General features: G+C 42.6%; 1 protein-coding gene across 2 annotated transcripts in view; it reads right to left on the bottom strand.

Moving 5' to 3' along the window:
- Window positions 1-511: 511 nt before the first annotated feature.
- Window positions 512-21585, bottom strand: part of KLF7 (Kruppel like factor 7) — a 104050-nt gene continuing 82976 nt past the window's right edge. For both annotated transcript variants that reach the window (XM_040228683.1, XM_040228684.1), the window contains exons 4-5: window positions 14684-14807; window positions 512-6681 (exon numbers count right to left, since the gene is read on the bottom strand). In XM_040228683.1, coding sequence (XP_040084617.1) covers window positions 6630-6681; window positions 14684-14807 — 176 coding nt within the window. In that variant the 3' untranslated portion in view covers window positions 512-6629. The remainder of the gene's footprint in view (window positions 6682-14683; window positions 14808-21585) is intronic.

Below are 21585 nucleotides of genomic sequence, written 5' to 3'. Positions count from 1 at the left end.
ATTATTCCTTCTCACTCACCTCTGTCCTTCTTCCCTCCTCCACCAACTGCTTCAAGTTATCGTTTCCAAAGCTGCTGTATTTAATGCCATCCCATAACAATCTTTCCCCTTCTCTCACCAAATAAACTGCTTTCAATAAGTTGCTCCTAACCCCCAAAACAAATAACATCCCACAATCCACTTCGTTCTAAAATATTGCTTTTCATAACTTTCAACCATTTGCTGTCTTCCTCTCCTTGAAGAAATAAACTGCCTTCAGTGTTCCTTCTTATTTGGGCTCTGAGCTACCTCACTGAAACCATAAAATACACACACACACATGTGCGTACACACACACACACACCCAACAGCCTCCCAAAATGAAGACAAATGACCTAATACAATCTTTCGCCTTCCTTTTCTCTCTCTGAGAAAGAAAACTCTCATGAGGCATATAAGGGCCCATTTTAGTCTCTTTGAGGATATTTTTTCCTCTCCAATGAAATAAGCTAAGGAGAAATACAGTAAGGCATTCCAAGGCCAAACACATTCTACTGTTTATTACACATATTACATTCTTAAATAAAAATGCGTCACATAACATTTTTTGCATAGATATCTTACAATATACCAATTTAAAAAAGAATTATGAAACAGACCAGTAACAAAAATAAATTTTTTCTTCATTAATAATTTTGTAACATTAACATACCACCATCATATAATACAAATAATAGTTTTAAATCTTAAGACTTTTGTACAGCAAAAAAACTTGACAAAGTAATATATTTATATATATATATATAAAAAGCTTAAAAAAAATAAAATGTCAAAAAAAGGCATAACCGAGGGCTATAAGACTGGGTACTTCTGTGATATATTATAAATACCAGAGAAGGCCTGAGAGCATGTGACCGAGGGAGGTGGGGGAGGGGTGGGGGCTGGGAGTAGGTCTCTCCAAACACACTTGTTAGACACATCTGGCAAAAAGAAAATGTATAGTGCAAAAACAAAGTTCTTCAAGCAACTGTTAAGAGGATAAGAGAGATTTGAAAGAAAAGTGGTGGTGGCTAGGAAGCCATGTGGTGGGAGGAGGGAGGGGGTGACAAGAGAGAAGGAGTTTGGGGAGATTTATGGAAAGGAAGGGGGAGGCTTCAAAAACATTAAACATTTATTTTTGCCTCTGTGTTATCAAGGAGATCTTGGCCATAACAGGTGTATTTTTCCTCCCTGGAATGAAGCAGAAGTGAAAGATAAAGAAATTCAACTAAGTCTGGGTTCAGATAGAAAATGCATGCTGAGAAAAAAAAAAAAAATTAAAAAGCTTGAGGACCAGCCAATGAGCCCCAAAGCCTTTCAGGACTGAGATCTGCAGAAATCTTTCTGCCTGGAGTCCAAAGGCCTAGGGTTAAAATGTCCCCTCTCCCCACCCTCAGCCCCTCCCCTCTATGTGGAACTCCCAGTGTGTTTTCAATATACTGGCAATTATAAGCATCCATCCCCCCAAAAGATATTAGGCACTGGTGGCTACTCCTCGTAAACGTCAGTAGCCTAACTGTTTTCCTTCTGCGAAGGTACATTAGGTACATGTGCACACGTGTCTAGCTGCATGCACACATACCACCCTCATTATTCTGATGTGGGGTCCTTTTTTATGGCAGTAGACAGAAGCTGGAGTCAAAGCAGTTTACGATTCCAAAGCTCACAGTTGAAAAAAAATTGTATAAACAGTCCCCAACAAAGAACGCATCAACGTCCCCTCGTGACTGCTGAGAGGGAGCCCTGTTTGAAAAAGAGTATCTCGTTTGGGATATTTGTGAAGTGACGGCCTGGGATTTCTCTCTCCATTTTTGATACCTGTTTCCCGAGCACTTATACATAAATGCAAAACACCTGAAGAATACAGTACTATCTTGGAAGGGTGCACGTAAGAAAGTTAAATTGCAGCTTTATTTTTCCCTTTACCGGGATCCATTAGGAACCAACAGAGGAGATTTAAGCGAGTGTTAAAAGCAAGAGAAAACCCTGAAGCCTCAGGCAGTGAGTCATGGGATCTCACATTTTCAAGGAGTTTTTGCTTCCTCTGACACATTTTCGTTGTTCCATCTCAAGTATTCCCAAAGATCCTCACTGAGGAAAGTAGACCATCAAAGAGGCATTGATGTACACTCAGAACAGCCCCTCTAGTTTTCAAACTGAGATATCACCATGTTTACCGAAACACAATCCAGAGCTGTAATGCAAATTCTCTCCTCCTGCCTCCACCCCCCACTTGGCAGTGGCCACTTCCGGAAGATGCCAGGGAAAGCATCCCTAGGTAGATGTCAACCAGGTTCTACTTAATGAATTTTCACTTTGGCAAAGATCTGGGTGCAAAACTGTGGCCAGAAATGCTGGACCTCATAAGATTAAACAACAACAACAACAACAATGAACCTGGTTTTTGTAGTTAATATGTTGCATCTCCAACTTTCCCAACCTTCCTTCTCCTAAAACCAACTCATGCAAAAGAAAGCCATTTTGCACTTTGCACTGTATTTTATATTTTATGAAGTGACTTCCATACAGGAAACCATTATGAACCAGTAACATTAATCACTAAATTCTGTTGTTCTTGCCATTTGAGTTCATGTCTTTTGACTTTGCCACAGAATTCAGGAGCTGGGGCTATAAGCAGACGTCCTGAATGCACTGGGTGAGCCGCCCTGCAAGTCCCATTTATTTCCCCTTTGATGCAAATAGACATGGCTAATCTGGACGCTTATCCCAAACTGATGTCCTTAAAAAAAATCTTCTCTGGGTTCTAGATTCAAAGAAGATTTTTTTTAAAACATAGGAATCAGTTCTACTAATCATGCGTGAGGTTGGCTGTCTTTTTTACCCTGTTATCGTCAGGCAATCAAAGATGTAAAAAGGGCACAAGAGGTGCAGGAGGGGCGGACAAGGGATACTTGAAGGGCTTTGCAAGGGAGAGCACAGAGAGGAGAAGGAAATGGTCAGCATGAAGTTCATTTTGGGGGGTCTCCGATATATTTATAAAACGCAGCTTTGTCGTGGAATCCAAACATCTCTTTTTCTGGACATAATACTCATCACCACCAGGCATTAAGCTGGGCCAATGAACCATCAGTGCAGGAGGCCAGTAGCTAGAAGCAGCATTATAATTTCAGGTTTCCACATCTTTGACTTACAGTCATGTGGTAGAAGAAAGATGCACAAATTGAAATAAAGAAAACTGTCAATGGCTTCGAAACACTCTTTTTCTATACATTACACTCTGAACCCTGGATAAAGCGTGCTTCGGAGGATCACTATAAGAAACACCATGACAGGTTTTTCCTTTCAAATTGGAGACCTCCTGGAATGCTGGGAGTTAACAATTTAAATGAGAATATGGTTTAATGTGTTTCAACTGTCCACTAAAGCACTGCTTTGAATAACCTGTCCTCTTGGAAGCAAACTAGCTTCAGGTTATTTCCCAGAAAGCCTGTTTACTCCAGCAGGCTTCTTCCAACCATCTCTGCCATTTCAGAGAGGATGGATACTTGATAACATGCCCAAATGACTGGGGTTACCGCTCTCCCCACCCCACAACAGACAGGACTGGTTATTGTTCAGAGGTGTCAATCGGGCTACACAAGAACAGTTTCAAAGCCATACGCTTAGCACCCACCAACTTCTCAGGCCAATTCTCGGTCAACAAATGCCTGGAGCCAGCAAGCCCCACCATCAAGGTTCAGTGCACCCTGCTTGGAGAAAGGTCAGGAGCAGATTACAAAGGACCTCACTGATATAAAAGAGAGAAGAATTGCCCAATATTTCAGACACTGATGAAGACCCAAGGGCCTTTGTTCTGTCACATTCAAATGAGATCTTTTCAAGACCACAGATGACAACGGGGAGCGAACAAGCAATGATTACTCTTTTGCATGTTTTTAAACTTTCTTTTTAATAGAGCCTTGCATTGGTCAGTTCAAAAATTAAATTAAGTATTATAAACCCTTAATAATAGCATTTCGAGAGGCAAGAGCAGCTCCAGCGGGGGAGAGAACATTTATAAATCGTGGCAGCCACGGCTAATGCCATCACTGGGACCGTGCGTGCAGTCGTGCTGAAGGCTGCTCTAGAAAGGGAAATCAACGAACCAACAAAATCTGGGGTGTCTAAAGTTTCATCTAGTGCACTGACTGGAGGCGCTACACTTTAATACAGCTGAGGTTCAAGGTCCCTCACACATCCTTCATCCAGAAAGGATGAACCACACATTCAAATATAATCCCATGGTCCGCCCTGATGGACTGGCTACAAACACACTCGAATGCAGTCGAGAACTACGAGATTGTCAGCAAGCAGTGCTCCAGAAATGTTTCTAAGTCATGTCTAGTTTTAAATCTTTGGAATAAAACTGATTTTTTAAAATACCCTCTAACATATACATAATTGCCTCTGGCAAATGGGCAGATTTTGTGTGTGTGTTTAGGGTGGTTTTTCTTTTTTGTTTTTGGTCTAAATTGAAAAAAGGAAAAAAGAGAAAGAAAACTTGAAGGGCCAGACCTCAGAATGCCCCAAGTGTCCAATTGGCAGCTACAGCATTTGTGATAAGGAGGCTCCTCTGCCCTCAGACGAGTAGTTTCAACATTTCAGTGAAATCAAAGTTTGCAGAAAGCTGAGAAACCAAATGCCAAGGATCTTGAAGTTTGCTGTCATAAATGAATCTGTGTTTCTTATATTTCCTTTCAAAGACTTCAGTTTTGCATCCCAAATAGGTATGGGGTGGCATTTTAACAGTCAATGAGTCAAACAGTCAAAGGAGGGCAGGAGAGGAGCCAGCTGGTATGAAGGAGCAGCAACCATGGGCGGACCAAATGCCATTTTTGTTTTTTTAGACGTGTCTTGAAGGGATGGTCCCAGAATATACAAAATATACAATCTGCCCTAATAACCACCCCACTTGCTTGCATAGGCCATTTAATGGTCCTAAAGGCAGTCTTTGGAGTTGAGGCCAGTGCCAGCTAGCTAAGAATGCGGGTAGATGATGGAGACTGATATTGGATGTGTGTGGGGGATGGAAAGTGAGGCATGGAATCCCCTCGGAGTCAGCTTGCAGAGTAAAAGTGAGGCCTCTGTTGATCCCAGGTGCTCTAGGGCAAAAGTCATGGTGGGTCTAGCCAAAAAAATAAAAAAATCAGAAATTTCTCTCTCCTTTTAGACGGACCATGAGAGAAATATCTCAACCCTTTCCTTAAATGTCCACCCTTTATTCCCACAACAGCATTTGAGTTGTGTGTTTTAACAAGTGGGGTGACATGACTCAGTGGGTATGAGACAGGAAGAGAGGGTGATGGTTTTTGAAGCCACTAGACTTGGGAGGCATCCTCCGTTCTCCCCATTCCTGGAAAAAGGGATATTTTTGGCTTTTTTGTTAGGTCATAACCCAGAGTTACGTTCAATATGCAGCTGCCCTTTGAGACTAGCGACATCTATGCTGAAACTGGTTGTTAGGGTAGCAGTGACACACAGCACGGGGTTGATCACTATGAGCTGAGGTCAGGATGCCTCATGGGGGATGAAAAAAGTGTGATGTCCCATCTGATTGGCTGCTTCGAGAGCTGGACATCCAGGTGACGAGAGAGAGAGTCCTGGAGAGGTTTAGTCCATGGAGAAAAGATAAAACATTTAAGCTTCCAAATAAGCTTTTCAAGTTTTCGTTAGCAAAAAACAGAGAGATTAAAAAGAAAAAATCTAGCACTGGCAATAAGGTGAGGCTCAAGGGATACACTGTGATTGATCATCAAGGACTTTATTCTCTTGGCCATTTTGCAGTCATGCTAGAAGTTTCCAGAATCCCTAGTGCATATGGTGTGCAAGAGTCAAAAAGTAAGAAAAGAACACTCTTCCCTGGAGACCTGGAGAGTGAAGTCTAGAGAAATGCAGGCCAGAAAGGTGTAAGGTGTTATTCCGGAGTCTGCCGCCGCTAAGGCCGTTGGTATCGACTGGAAAGATCTCAATAGTACTAAGAACCAAAACTGATCAACAGTTCTGTGAGGAAGTTGGACGCACGGAATAGTAGGACTTTTCACACACAAAGGACAAATAAACCGAGAGTTAATTTTGGCTACCAAACTGCAATTTGGTTTGCTAGGTCATTTTCCCCCAACTATTGAAAAAGAAACATTAGTGCTACACATATGCAACTTTAAGACGTTGTATTCTCCTATCAAGTTGCACTGAGAAGCAAGTTAAATAAGCCCCTCTTACTGCCGTCCACCTGTAGAGACGTCACATCCATTTTCTTTGATTTCCATTGGCAACAGCGGGAAATAATTCCAATAGCGCTGAAGTAAGCAGCCAGACTGCCTTGCTGAGTTCACCTGGTTTCTTTCTTCTTCTTCTACCATCTGGCTAGGGCAAGGCATAAAGATAGACGTATATATTTTAAATATAGCTGAGTGCATGACTGTGTGTGTGTGTCTATGTGTGAGTGCGTGTGTGTGTGTGTGTCTGTGTGTGTGTGTACACAGAGGTTTAATAAGTGAGAACTTTCTTCTGCGAGGCAATGGGTCCCCGCCTGAAGTCCAGCCCCCTGCCTCATGGCATTTCCTTCAGACAACGGCTGGCCGACGCCATGGCAACTCTGGCCTTCAGGTTTTTTAGATATGTCTCTTCATATGGAGGGCAAGATGGTCAGACCTGGAAAAACACCTAGGGAAGATAAGAAAAACAAGGATATTAGAGAGATCTGCATAAAGAACTCAACTTCCATCACCCCTTAGAAAATGATTAGCCCTAAAAGAGAGAGAGGCAGTGCATGTGTACTGAGGAACGAACAAGGTATATAGGGCAGGTGGGCTCCGCAGTCAAACTGCTTGGGTTCACTTCCTGCAACAGCTGTGTCTTAAGTCACCTCTCAGTGTCTTAAGTCTTAGTCGCTCAGTTCTGTCTGACTCTTTGTGACCCCACAGACTGTAGCCCATCAGGCTCCTCTGTCCATGGAATTCTCCAGGCAAGAATACTGGAGTAGGTAGCCATTCCCTTCTCCAGGGGATCTTCCTGATGCAGGGATCCAACCCGGATCTCCTGCACTGCAGGCAGATCACCATCTGAGCCATCAAGGAAGCCTGGTATCTTAATTCCTCCTCAATAAAATGCAGAAAATGAGAGCAGTTACTTCACAGATTGGTTGTGAGGATTAAGTGAGATGATCTATGTAAAGTGCTTAGAAAATTGCCCAGTACATGGTAAAATCTTGATTAATATTAACTATTATTATTGTGATTGTCATTATTAAAGAAGAAACTAATGTAAAAGTGTTTTGGAAATAATATGTGTCATGCTCATACACTACAAAGAACGATTAGCCTGTACTATCAAATGATGACACTCCTAACATTTCAATACCCAGATTTCAGTCTTAAGTTTTACAATGGAAGCCCAGAAATGCTGCCTGTGATATCTGAAGGTCTCTATAGGCACTCCACATTCAAAGGGAGGAAAAGCTCATGTTTATTAATAATGGTGTCATATGCAGGCATGTGCTTGGTGTTTCTCCAGTACTACCCTAGACTCAATGGACATAAGTTTAAGCAAACTCCGGGAGAGAGTGAAGGACCGGGAAGCTGGCATGCTGTAGTCTATGGGGTCACAAAGAGTCAAACACAACTTAGCGACTGAACAGAAACAATAACAATATCCTCAGCAACCTTCCATGGTAAATCTTCACACTCTTTTCGTGGGCATGCATGTGGTAGGGAACCAGAGGCTGGGGTCACACAGCCAGTGAGTGGCAGTCGGGTGAGAAGCCAGGCAGATGTGTAAACCCATTCTCTGAACTGTTTCTAGTACCCAAGGTTGGCCACTGAATCCCTTTCTCAGAGTGAAAGCAGTGGCTGTTTTCACTCCTTCCCCTTTCTTTTAACACCACCCACTTGATTATGCCCTGGGTAGTAACTCTTCCACATTCTCAGTTATATGTGGCTAACCCACCTCCTAAGGCTGAAGTGATGGCCACAGTGATCTGCTGAGTTACAGTCACTTGATCCACAAAGGTCAACAAGAGCGAGTTCTGGGACATTTGCTGAAACTACTGGAAGAGAGATGCTGTCTTTCCAATGGGGCTTAGACACTAAGATAGGAGCTGCAGTGTCCATGCGACCACAGGGGAAAGAGCCTATTTGAGAATGAACTCAACAGAGAAAAACAGGCCAAGGGGTAGGAAGGAAGAGAGTTTCTAGTCCTGAGGACAACATCTAAGCACCTGGACTCTGCCAAGTGTGAAGACAAATCGAACTCTGTTCTTCTTAGTTATAGGAGCTAATAAAAAACCCTGGAAGCTAACTCAAGACTGAGTCAGGGTTCTCTACTTATAACTAATGGAGTGGCCATTTCCACATCTCTGAGGGCTACATACAGTCTCAGGTTCTTGGGCTGGAATCCCAGGGAAGTCAGTGCATCAGACAGCAGTCATTCTGAGTTCTGGGTGTGAGTTCTCCCTCAGATCCAGCTCTAGAAACTGGTCTCCATCCTACCTGGGAGAAAGTCCCCAGGTCCCCTGAGACACTGCCTGAGACATCCTTCCAGTTCAAAACTCTAGTTGGTGTGTTAGCAAGCTGTTCTGCTCAGGTCAGCAAGAGTTCCTGTTCAGGGCAGAATTTCCCTGTATTTGTTCATTCCTAAAGAAAGACAAAACCCCTGGCCCTATCTGCTGACCCCAGCACTCTCCACGCACTGTTTGTGTTCATTTCTCAGATACACATGCCAGATAGAACCTCAAGAAAATGAAGCAAAATAGAACAAAGTAAAATGAAACAAAAAATTACCATAACAGGAAAAATAAGGGTAGAAAGTGATCTAATTCAGTAACATATTGAATAGCAGTAATTCTAACCATAACTGCTTATTTCGGGCTCTGATTTGGTATAAGCAAGATATTCGAATAATTCCTTGGCATAGCATCTAAAGGGGATTTGATTTACTATAGAAGAGTGATAAATTTTCTTTAAAAGCAAGTACTTGATGTCACTGGTACAAGAAAAAGCAGTACAGCCTGCGGGGAACTTAGTATTTGACTGTCCTGTGCCGAGGGCACACTTAGTACTATCCACTGCCTCTTCTCTTTCTTTCCCTTTCTCCTTCCCCTCCTCCTTTCTTCCTTCTATCCTTCCTTCATCTCAACAGCGTAGAGAAAGAAGATCTAAGTCGGGAAGTTCTTTTTGTAGGTATTTCCTTTCTAAAGTTAACATTCTTACAAGAACTCCATAAAGAAGGTACGATTCTTAGCCCCATTACCAGATGAGATATTCATCAAAAAGAAGCAAAGCCAAAATCTGAACCCAAGTAGCCTTGACTCCAGAGCCCCTGCTTTCAGCCATACCCAGTTCTCAGGCTGAGCAGAAGGTCAAGCTGAACTGTCCATTTAAAGAATTGGTAGTAGGCAGAACTGATGGATGGTCTTCCCCAAACACTTGCACCTCATCCCCAGAACTTGTGAATATGTTAGGTTCAAAGGCAAAGGAGAATTAAGGTTGTGTGTGGAATTAATTTGCTGGTCAGCTGACTTTCAAATAGGAAACTTACTCTGGATTATCTGGGTAGACCCAATGTCACTGCAAGGGTCTTTAAAAATGGAAAAGGGGATTAAAAGAGAAAACCAGAGAGATGGAAGCATGAAAAGGACTCAATAGCTTTGATGCTGAAGAAATGGGTCAGGAGCCAAGGAACATGGACAAAGCTGAAAGGTGGAAAAGGCAAGAAAAATGGGTTCTTCCCTTAAGCTTCAGGAAGGGAATGGAGAGCAACCCACATCTTGATTTTACCCCCAGGGAGATCTGTGTTGGACTTCTAACCCAAGGAACCATAAGATGATAAATCTGTGAAGATAAATAAGGGTGATACTAAACTCGTGACAACTGGCAACGTCAGCAACTAGAAAATGAATCCAGAAGTTAATCTGGTCCAGCCAGGCCCTGCAAGAAAGCCACAGAGCATGTACCAAGAACCCTGTGTGTCCAAAAGAGGCAAGTGGGGATTCGAGATGGTAAGGAGCAAAGCAGAAGTCTTTGCTACTAGTACAAAACCTTTCTCTTTTCTTTTCCACATCCTGAGAACATACGGGACAACAGTATTTTTTAAAATTAATTAATTAATTAATTTTTGGCTGTGCTGGGTCTTTGTTGCTTGCACGCAGGCTTTCTCTAGTTGCAGCAAATGGGAGCTACTCTCTAGTTGAGGTATGCAGGTTTCTTACTGCGGTAGCTTCTCTTTTTGCAGAGCACAAGCATTAGGTCTCATGGGGCTCAGGAGTTGCTTCACGGCATGTGGAAATCTTTCCAGACCAGGGATTGAACCCATGTCTCCTGCATTGGCAGGTGGATTCTTAACCATTGGATCACCAGGGAAGTTGCATGGAACAACAGCATTCTTGATTTAGGATTTCATTTGAAATAACCACTCAGTACTGTATGTGTTCCATACTTGCATTCTCCTTTAACCAACTGCTTAACCTGTGCTGAGTACCTAGCAATCTGTACAAGCATCTATCTTTATTCTTTAAATTCTTTCAGAAAAAAAAAAAAGTGAAAAACCAACCAATTTTTTAACATGGTATAAAATATGATCACACCCCTCCTGAATCAAACTAGCATCATTATTTGTTAAAATTCTAGGAAGTGCATGGATTTAGAATGAGACTGGGTCCCTCACCGTTGAGGTCTTATTTAAATCCAATATACCAGTAGGATACTTAGTCATGACTAATTTATATTTATTAAATTATACTTACTGAGCTCCACATAGGAATAGTAAAGTGAAAAGTAATAGATAAACTCTGCATCTAGAAACGCAGAATCTAGTAATTCTAAGGGTAATATACCCCCAGAGGGTATTTAGGACTCTACAGCAGTCAGATGACCTTAAATAAGAAAGTTCTTAATGACTAAAATTTGTTTACTGCAGAGAACTAGTCAAACCCCTATTGTCATTTCTCTTGCTGATGAAAAAGGCCCCCTAAAGTCACATGGGCATTAAGCCAACAGCAACGCACCAGGGCCCCAAAGTGCTAGATATAGGTTGTTTCTCACCACCTATAAGTGGGCTGACCAGGAGATCAAAGATCAAAATGCCTCCTCTAAACTTCCTAGGATTTTGGAGGTACTACCCTGGTGGCTCAGACGGTAAAGCGTCTGTCTACAACATGGGAGACTTGGGTTCAATCCCTGGGTTGGGAAGATCTGCTGGAGAAGGAAATGGCAATCCACTCCAGTACTATTGTCTGGAAAATCCCAAGGACAGAGGAGCCTGATAGGCTACAGTCCATGGGGTTGCAAAGAGTTGGACACGACTGAGCGACTGACTATAACCCTGGGAGCAGGCTCCTTGGGTTATAGCTGCATATGGCTACTGGGGAAATAGCCCTGCTTACTACCATCAGCAGCCTCTTGCTCTATGGGCTGAGAAACAACACTCATCCCTTTAAGCAGCTGATCACTGAGTGGGCTGTACTGCGTACTTTGATGGTAAGATAGCAGAAACACCTCATTGCTTTCTCCCCAAACCTGAAGCCAGAGGTCACAAAACTTAATGTCTTTAAGGCCAGGCAGATAAAGTAAATGGGTGCAATGGGTCAAGAGTAAGAAACACATAGCATTTTTAAACCATTTGATTCTACTTCTGTGAATATAAAGAAATGTTGCTCTTCATTAAGAGCAGATAACTGGACATGCTACACGGCAACTGATGCTCTGCCTTCACACTGGGGAGACTGTGGTGAAGGAGGGGGAACAGAGTGAAATGAATAATCAGAGGACCATTACCAAAGGCAGCTCCAGAAAATTATGGCCACCTAGGAATGTGAGTCCACCGTTACCAGATCTTCCAATTTTTCAAAGCCAGAAACAGAGATTTTTGTGACATTTAGCAATTTGAAATGTTAGCAAAACAAACAAGAACTCATGTATTTTTAAATTTACCCTATAGGCAAAATAAAAGTATAAGTTAGACTTGGTACCTGCTTTAAGGTCAAGAAACCCCAATCTTACTTAGTTCAGCCTCTAAGTAGCATAGTGAGGGCTTCCCAGGTGGCGCTAGTGGTAAAGAACCCACCTTTCAATGCACGAGACCTAAGAGATGCAGGTTTGATCTCTGGTTCAGGAAGATCCCCTGGAGGAGGAAATGGCAATCTGCTTCAATAATCTTGCCTGGAAAATCCCATGGACAGAGGAGCCTGGTGGGCTATACAGTCCATGGGATCGTAAAGGATCGGACACGACTGAAGTGACTTAGCACGTATGCCCAAAGGGTAGTCTGATTATTCAATTATATGAGGCAAGAGATAAATTTCCCAGGCTCATACATATTGTGGCACCAACAGGATCCAGTGCTCTGCTAAGGGCTATAAATGTCCTCTTTTTTTTGAAGGTAAAAGTCTTCTAAGGAATGCCAAGTCCGCGGTCACTCCAGGCTTTCCTTCCATCACTTTGGGACCACTCCAGCTCCCCGCGCCACCTCCCAGACCTGCTCTATTTTCAGCACAGTTCCTGCAGCTGAAGTACAAGGTGCTGCCTGTCAGGAGACACTAACGAGGCTCCACCCCCTGGTTTCTGACACTGGTGAAAAGCACTGACTCTGCTGCTACAGAAGTTTGAGCTACTCGCCAGCTGCCCCAAATATCATGTCACAGAGTTTGTACCATCTGCTCAGCAAACTTCTAGCTCCAGAAATCAGAGTATATTTTGATGAGGAAAATCAAGCAAAAGACTAACTGAACTACCCATCCCTGACATCTCCTATGCTGAAGTATCCGGTCAGTTTGAAATTATTTCTCCATGTACATCAGTCAGGTTTAATCCTAATATGCTAAGTGTTGGATAGATGCACTGTTGTCCAGTTGCTCAGTCATGTCTGACTCTTTGTGACCCCATGGACTGCAGCACGCCAGGCTTCCCTGTCCTTTACCATCTCCTGCAGCTTGCTCAAATGCATGTCCATTGAGCTGATGATGCTATCCAACCATCTCATTCTCTGTCATCCCCTTCTCCAGTACAGACAGTTAATACTGCTTAATAACTCAGTTGACTTAAGAGGAATACAAAGTCTGGCAATTTCCCCATAACAATTCTTTGCCTGTTTCCAAGGCTTGTGGCTATCCATAAAGCATGATTTCCAAGTAATAGCCTCACCACCTTTCAGGGAAGGACGACTCATGTGTACCTACTACCACCACACTCTGATAACTCACAAAGAATATATCTTCATCCCCACTGATAGAATGCCCTTCCTCAAAGGACTGTGGAGCACCATCAACATCACTGAAATATAATCTATAGGAGAATAGCTGCTGATTTCTATAAATTCAGGGGGACTTTGAGGTGAATGGGGCAGAAATGACAAACAGGTTGTATTTTGGAGTAGCAGAAGAGAGCTCTAAGGGACGGACAGACAATAGCTTCATGGAGTAAACTTCCTCAGCCTTGGAGTGGGAGGTTATCTTTGGGCTCCAGGAGGCATGGGGGCTTTATTTAGTTCTTCAAGAATGAAGATAAGAGGAAAATAGGCTCTTCAGGAAAAAGGAAAAAAATAAAAAAAAGGAGGAACAACGTGAATGCTTCTTTATAAGCATCTTAAAGGAGCACCAAGGCACTGGCCACCCATGAAACGTGGCCACTTCTGTCCTGCTCTGCACCAGAGGAAGGTCTGGTGAAGGGGCTGGGGGAGGGGCAGGATGCAAAAGCGATCGCATTTCCTCCACTGGAGAGCCAGGCCTCTGCGGACATCTGCACAGCCCCCCTGCCACCCTGCGAGCGAGGGGCTGAGCCGGGGAACCCTGAGGCTTTCAGGGCTTTTATCGTATTAGAAGCATTTTTCTCATCATAACCGAGACCTTTAATATTGCATTAAAAAGATGGTTAATTTTCTTAAGCTTCCTTTTAAACACAGAAATAGGATTAGAAGGATAACACGCTCAGATGCAAGCCCATTATTTGATTACGTCTAAACCTAATCCTGCCTTCACCTTGGCCTGCAGAGTCTCCATTTTGGGGTTTATTGGTTGATAATGCCAGGGCTGTCAGATACTATTACTTGTGTAGTGTCTGTTGCTACGTGCTCTTTCTTCCACTATCAAATGCTGAAGGTTTGAAATTGAATTATAGGATGAGTTCTCAAAGCCTCACCATCTTTTAGACCTTTGTACCTATTTTCAAAGAAGAAAGGATGGCCCAGGCCCCCCAAAAGAATGGGAACTCTCTTCAGTAAATTCATTTCTAACAATGCTTCAAAGGAGTCTTATAACTAATTTCCCCTCCTTCATGCAGGCTTTCTACTTCTCACATTGAGAAAAATGGTATTGATATTAATAAAAAGATCAGAAACTACCGGCGACCATTCTCTCTAGTCTATTAATTTTCTTATTATACTAGAATTATCTGTCACATTATCCCCTCGAGGGTAGGAGTTAGGTCTCACTGATATCTAGAGACCATCACAGTTCTGGTGTTCATGAAATACTCATGTAACTGACCTAAGAATCTGTATCATCTCTTGATTGTATGCAAGGAGGCACCCTTAATCTCATTGGTTTTCTCCATGGAGAAGTATGAGGCATCTCCAGGCCCGAGTCTCTTCAAGAGAGGCTTGTGCGCACGACCAACCCACCCTCCCACCCACTTCACCATCTCCCTTTTCCTTCCCGCCAGCTTCTAAGTTTCTTTACCTGTCGCAGTGGTTGCATTTAAAGGGCTTTGCACCTGTGTGTTTCCTGTAGTGCCTTGTGAGCTCATCGCTTCGTGCAAAACGCCACTCACACCCTTCCCATGAGCACTTATAAGGCTTCTCACCTGCAAGGAGAGATGGAATGACCATGGTCAGTGACAGGAACAACATGATCTGGGTCTGTTACCTACTTTTCAGTCTTGGAAAAGGGCTATAAAATCATTCCTGAAAGGCTAAATTTCCTAACATAGTGTGTCACATTTTTTTTAAGCCTCTTAGTGCTTTTGTTGTTGTTATTTTTTTTTAACCTTCAAAAGTGGTTTCACAAGATCTTCAAATCTAGAGCTGTCATTTCAGTTCCCAGAGTCAAAGCATTTCTTTCGACTGGAGAGGGATCAATTTTTATTTATTTTCTATTCTCTGGAGCTCTCTGACCCCCCACATTCCAAGCAGAAAGGAAATGTGCTATTTTCATCAGAACCACAAATGCTTCTAATTCTATTTTTCTCCAGAACTGAGAGTAATTTACCATTTCAGCCTTTTTAGTCTTCTCCCCTCTCTTCCCTCCTACCACAAAGTGTAGCCAGGCAGCTGACTGACAAGGCAAAGAGCTCAGGGCTCCCAGAACCTCGGTTCCTTCCAGTAAATGTGAGTGGATGGTACCTCATGAGGAAAGGCTACAATTTAAGAGTAAAACAAAAAATCACTTAATGATTCCTGGTATTTATGTAAAATATAGTCACAAAAGTCCCATTTAAGAAGATCATCACCTAATGACTCCAGCGCATTCATATTCGAGAGCGATACACATTATTACAAAATATTTTTAAAGTCAATTTGTAGAGCAAGGTTTCAGCCACGCTGAAGCTGCTTAGAAGCATGAAATCCAAGCTCTGTGCTCAAGTGACCTTTTTGCACAGTAAATACAGATGGAGGAATATGGGAGAGAAAGTACATGACTTTTCCTAAGACCTTTTTTTTTTTAACCCATCAACGTCTGTCACCAAACATGACAAATATTTACCCTTCCAACTGTATGGTGGGCTGGTTCTAAAAAGAAGAAAAGAAAGTGATCTCTGAAATCTTGAGAGTTACTGAGCCCTGTCACTGAGAGGCCCGTTAGCATAGAGGTCAACAGCCCTCTGAAGCCAACTTTCCTAGGCTCAACTTTTGATTCTTAACTATCTATCCTTGGGCAAGATGATAAACCTCTCTGTGCCTCTGTCTTCTTTTACAAATAATAGTAGTATGTACCTCAAAGGGAGAGGATAAATTAATATACAGATGTACTATATATTAATCAGAACAATGCCTGGCATAGATACGATTAACATAACTGGTAAACAGTATAAACTGCCAAACCCAAAATTTCAGATACACAAGTGCCAAAGTAGTACAGCTGCCCCATTATTTCTCCATTTTTAATAGTTCAATCTTTCACTAGGCAGCAGTTTAGGAGACCTTGCCCAGATACTATACTTGACCCACTTTCTTCTTTCCACCTTTCTCCTTCCCTTTAAACCTAACTACAAAGTGTTCACAATTCTTTATTTGTATCACCTAGAATTGAACCAAACAGGACTGAAAATTTTATTTCATTAAATCGGTGCCCTAGTGAGCCGCCGCTCTGTAAGGCCCATGGAGAAGAGAAATGAGAAATACAGGCATCTCTTTTCAACTGAACCAAGAGGACATGAAGGAGGGCCAGAGGCGCAGGAGGAAACCCATTCAGTTTTGGAAACCAGGAAAAAAAAAAAAAAGAATCACTAAGCGGTGTTAAAAGTTCACCTTCTAGATCCTTACAGCCACAATTTTAGAAAAGTGTGCCTGCTGCAGAGAGAGAAGGTGAAGCGTGATGGGGTCAGGTCAGCTTCAGAGTTAGCACACCTGGGATCTTATTCTGTTTGTTACAGACGTGAGGCCTCAGGGTCCCCATCTGTCAAATGGGGGTGAGATTCCTGTGTCTATTGCGAGGCTGACATAAGGTGTTGTGTATCAGGCATTTCTGGAGCCTGGAGCAAGGTAAATGGTTAATCTGAACCCCCACCCCTCCCCGTTAGCCTGCATTCTCAGAGGCGGCTGAGAAGACAGGTCTAAGTGGTGGTCAATACAAACTTCCAGGACTCAGGCTCCAGCCTGCTGAGCCTGGAGTCACTCTGGGCAACCTAAATATTGAAAAATGAGAGAGTCTTTTTAAGTCTGAAGTGTTACCTCAGTATACTGATGGAGAATGGACCAGAAAGACTGTGTCCTTTATATCTGCTCTGAATGAGTGGGATGTTGAAGGGGAACTAAGAGACCCAAGTTGGAGAGAGAAGTACCAGAGAGGGCTGTTGGCATCATTTACTTAATGCTACTGATCACCCATGAGCCTCTGTTACTTCAAAGAAATCTGGCAAACACAATAACAAGAAATGGAGAATGAGGCACCAAAGACTTCAAAATTCCAAATGCCCCTTACTCCCAAAGGCCTTCATTTACAAGTAACATTGGAGGGTCCTGGAACCTTGGGTACCAAGCACACCTCCAAAGCAACAACGAGGCATCTGGAAATGCCATGACATTCTGCAGCAACAAGCAGAGACATCCGGTCCCCAAAATCAATCCCACAATCGAACAGACCAGTCCATCATAGGCAACCACACTCTGAAGGACACAGGAAGGACAGAGACAAAATGGAGATTAAAGTGGATGTCTCTGGGTTTTTTTCTTTTTTAATTTCTGTTTGCTTTTTCCCTTGCTGAATTTTTTAAAATTAGTTTTGTTTTATGCTGACAAATAATGTCAAGGATTTAGTTATTTCCCAGAAGATAATATGGATGCTCTGTTAATTCCCGGCACAAACCAAGTCACTCTGCCCAGTAGCTATTTCACAGCATGCTTCTAGTGGTCGTGTCCCTGCTGCAGCTGCAAAGACAGAAGCTGCAGGCAGCTGAACTTGGCTCTGAACCGCATCGCCTAACACTGTCTCCTGCTTCAGCAGGCACTGCACAGAGCACCACTGAGGGCAAGCCCCCCGCCCTGCCAGTTTGGCCACGCCATGCTTGAGCGATTCGTCAAGCTAGTTTTCCAACATCTGATTAATTAACCCACAAGTTGCCATTTCTGCAAATGCTCATAAAAAATTTAAAATAACCAAGAAAGAACTCAACCTAATGAAGGAGTAGTGCCTGAAACAGGGGGAATTCAGAAATCAGAGGGACAAGAAAAGCAGAATGGGGAATACAATTTCATGTTTAAAGCTCACTAATACTGCAGGGCACGAATTCAGGCTTCCTTACAAAATGGCCTCTGAAATGCAATGTGGTCCAAAGCAGAGTGGCCTTTTATTCAGTTTCTTACAGAGTAACTCTCCCTACATCGTGATCATCACATTTGGTTGATCAAAAAGTACCATCACCATTGCCTTCTGAACATGCACCTCCAATACATGTAGATTAATCCACGAATTATATAAATGCACTAATGTCCTAATACATTAGGATGTTATAAAACATACACTCAATATAGAAATTTAAAAGAATTAGGGTCATTTAAATATAAACAGGGTCTTCCCCGGCGGCATAGCAGTAAAGAATCTGCCTGTAATGAAGGAGACGCAGGTTCGATCCCTGGGTTGGGAAGAGTCCCTGGAGAAGGAAATGGCAACCTACTCCAGAAACTCACCTGGAGCATTCCATGGATGGAGGAACATGGTGGGTTACAGTCCATGGGGTCACAAAGAGCTGGACAAAACTGAGCAGTGAACCGTGCCCCCCCCCACAAATATAAACAGAAGTTATCAAGTTTTCTTCCTGCATTCAAAACGACAGTGTTGCACAACTGTACTTCGAGACCACTGACCTACAGGGTAAATGAGAAGATCTTAGCTCCGCGCTTACTAGTGTCTGTGTTTCCAGCCTTGGTCCCTACAGTCTATTCTGCCTGCAGCAGCCAGAAGAACCCTTTGAAAATATAAATCGGAGCATGTATGTCCCTTACAGGGGACTTTAATCTTTCTATTTCCATATAATTATTTTCTTTAACACCCTCTGGGATTTTATTTTATGCATTGAAAAACATTATTCTGCAGAGGGTTCCACAGGCTTCACCAGACTGCTAAAGAAGTTCATGACCCAAAAAAGGTTAAGAAGAAATTAAAACGTAAATGTTCCAATGGTTTCCTACTGCTTTTAGGATAGAAGTCAAAAGCTTGTAAGGTCCTATTGTATAGAATCCCCATGATCTGCCATGGCCAACTTGATTACTCGTGCCCTACCTGACTGCTCCCACCTCAGAGCTTTTGCATTTGCTCCCTGCTCTGCCTGGAATGCTCCTGTTCCCTCACTGCCACCAGGTCAATGCTCAACTGTCTCCACTTCAGAGAGATCTATCTTCAGCATTCTCTGTTGAGCAGCAACATATTCTGTCATCTTCTGGGACCACTTAGTTGCAACAGACTTTAGTTTTGGGGGCTATAAAATCACTGCAGATGGTGACTGCAGCCATGAAATTAAAAGACGCTTGCTCCTTGGAAGAAAAGTTATGACCAAACTAGACAGCATATTCAAAAGCAGAGACATTACTTTGCCAACAAAGGTCTGTCTAGTCAAAGCTATGTTTTTTCCAGTAGTCATGTATGGATGTGAGAGTTGGACTATAAAGAAAACTGAGCACTGAAGAATTGATGTTTTTGAACTGTGGTGTTGGAGAAAACTCTTGAGAGTCCCTTGAACTGCAAGGAGATCCAAACAGTGAATCCTCAAGGAAATCAGTCCTGAATATTCATTGGAAGGACTGATGCTGAAGCTGAAGCTCCAATACTTTGGTCACCTGATGCAAAGAATTGACTCATCTGAAAAGACCCTGATGCTGGTTAAGACTGAAGGTGGGAGGAGAAGGGGATGACAGAGGATGAGATGGTTGGATGGCATCACCGACTCAATGGACATGAGTTTGAGTGAACTCCGGGAGCTGGCGATGAACAGGAAGGCCTGGTGTGCTGCAGTCCTTGGGGTTGCGAAGAGTTGGACACGACTGAGCGACGGAACTGAACTGAGTCGCTTTGAAATGAGATTGCATATTGTTTGTGTGCAGTACTGTCTGCTTCCCCTAGGAGAGTGTAAGCTTCATGCAGGCATCTCTTTTGTTTGTTGATACCAATAGTACCAAAGTGGGGCCTGGCTCAACCCTGTAGAACACACTGCATGAATGAGGTATCCTTTCTGATTTGCAACAAAGACCCAAGTCCACACAGAGGAGCAGGAGGTCTAAGCAATCTCAGTCCCTCTCTATGTTCTGACTTGACTTAAGAGCAGAAAATGATTGCTGGCTTGTTTAAACCCAGCCATACCTCTGTGTCAGAGACCACAGTGTGAAACTCTACAATGGATTAAGTATTCCTTACCATCACAGATCACTCCCCACTTCTTCCCTATCCCCCTGAGCCTAAAAAAGGAGTATCCTGAAAATCTTCCTGTAACCTTCAACTCACACCTGGGATCGGTCTCCTGAGCAACATCTCCTCTGGGAAACCATGTGCGTCATTTTACGGAATTCATTTGTAAAGGTTCTCACTGAAGATGAGTCTGGGAGAGTGTAAGTGATATGTCAAATGTATTGCACTATACATTTGCCTTTAAGACAAAGACTGTAGCATGAAGTATGAACAGGTATCAGAATCTTGCATTAAAAGTCTCTTGTAAATAGACATTGCTAATGCAAATTTTCTGCATTCATTTCCTGATCTGAAAAATTTCAAGTTACTAATCCAATTCCTAAGGAGACTAGGACCTTGACGTACCCAGATTTCAGTTAAAACTAATTTCATCTATCTACTTTTCTTTTTTAAAAAAATGTAGCTACTAGATTTCTGTTGTCTAGGCATGTTAGGGTCCTAGTCCCCTTAGGACTTGGATTAGGAATTTGTAATTCTGAGGATCAAGAAACAGAAAAGCAAAATGGAAAGGAGGAAGAATACTCTGTAATGAGTTTATATTGCTACTGAGTACATCTAGAGGGAACCAGCAAAGACCTATCAATTGCTTTCACATCACATTCAGCAGCACTAGAGAATTTAAGCTACCTGGGGAATAAAGACATTGAGAGAGAAAATGTCACTACGCTTTCTTAACATTGGAAAAAAGAGTAACCAGTAAACATCACTCCATAGTTTGGCAATTCCTTCTCAGGGGGTACCTGCTACAACAAGAAAATACTCCAAGTTCTTAACTCTGCTTTGGAAAACTGTCTCAGAGTTCCTCTTAGATTCCAGATGAATCTTAAATACTTTCTTTAGGTGACTGATGGAAAAATGAGACACGGACTTTATTTTTCATAATTTCAAAAGCATTTATAATGACTACATAAAATAAAACACATACTCTTTTATTTACGCTATATGTTGATTCTTTTCATTCATTAATCACTTGCTCATCCAAAGGCCAAATAGATGCTATGACCCGAGTTACTGAATTTACAAAAAGCACTAGTCACTTTATAGAGCATGCAAACATTTACTCTATTTTTTTAATTTTTAAAACAACTAATAAAATAAAAACTGGCTTAGGTTAGGTTAACTGATCGCTTGGCATGCGTGTGTCCTTAGTCACTTCTGTTGTGTCTGACTTTTTGTGACCCCTTGGACTGTAGCCCATCAGGCTCTTCTGCCCATGGGATTCTCCAGGCAAGAATACTGGAGTGGGTTGCCATGCCCTCCTCCAGGGGATCTTCCCAACCCAGGGATCGAACCGGCAACTCATGTCTCCTGCATTGGCAGGTGGGTTCTTTACCTCTAGGGCCACCTGGGAAGCCCCTTCATTGCCTGGATTACCACCTTAAAATGGTTCTTTAAAAATCTATAATCTAGAATTTAAACTTTATGTCCTTAAGTAGTTATAGCTCCTGTTTTAGAACGTGGAGAGA

Source organism: Oryx dammah, unplaced genomic scaffold, assembly GCF_014754425.2.
Source record: "Oryx dammah isolate SB20612 unplaced genomic scaffold, SCBI_Odam_1.1 HiC_scaffold_27, whole genome shotgun sequence".
Lineage (NCBI taxonomy): Eukaryota > Metazoa > Chordata > Mammalia > Artiodactyla > Bovidae > Oryx > Oryx dammah.
Note: the sequence above shows the minus strand (reverse complement) of the source record. Positions and strands in the feature narration are given on the sequence as shown.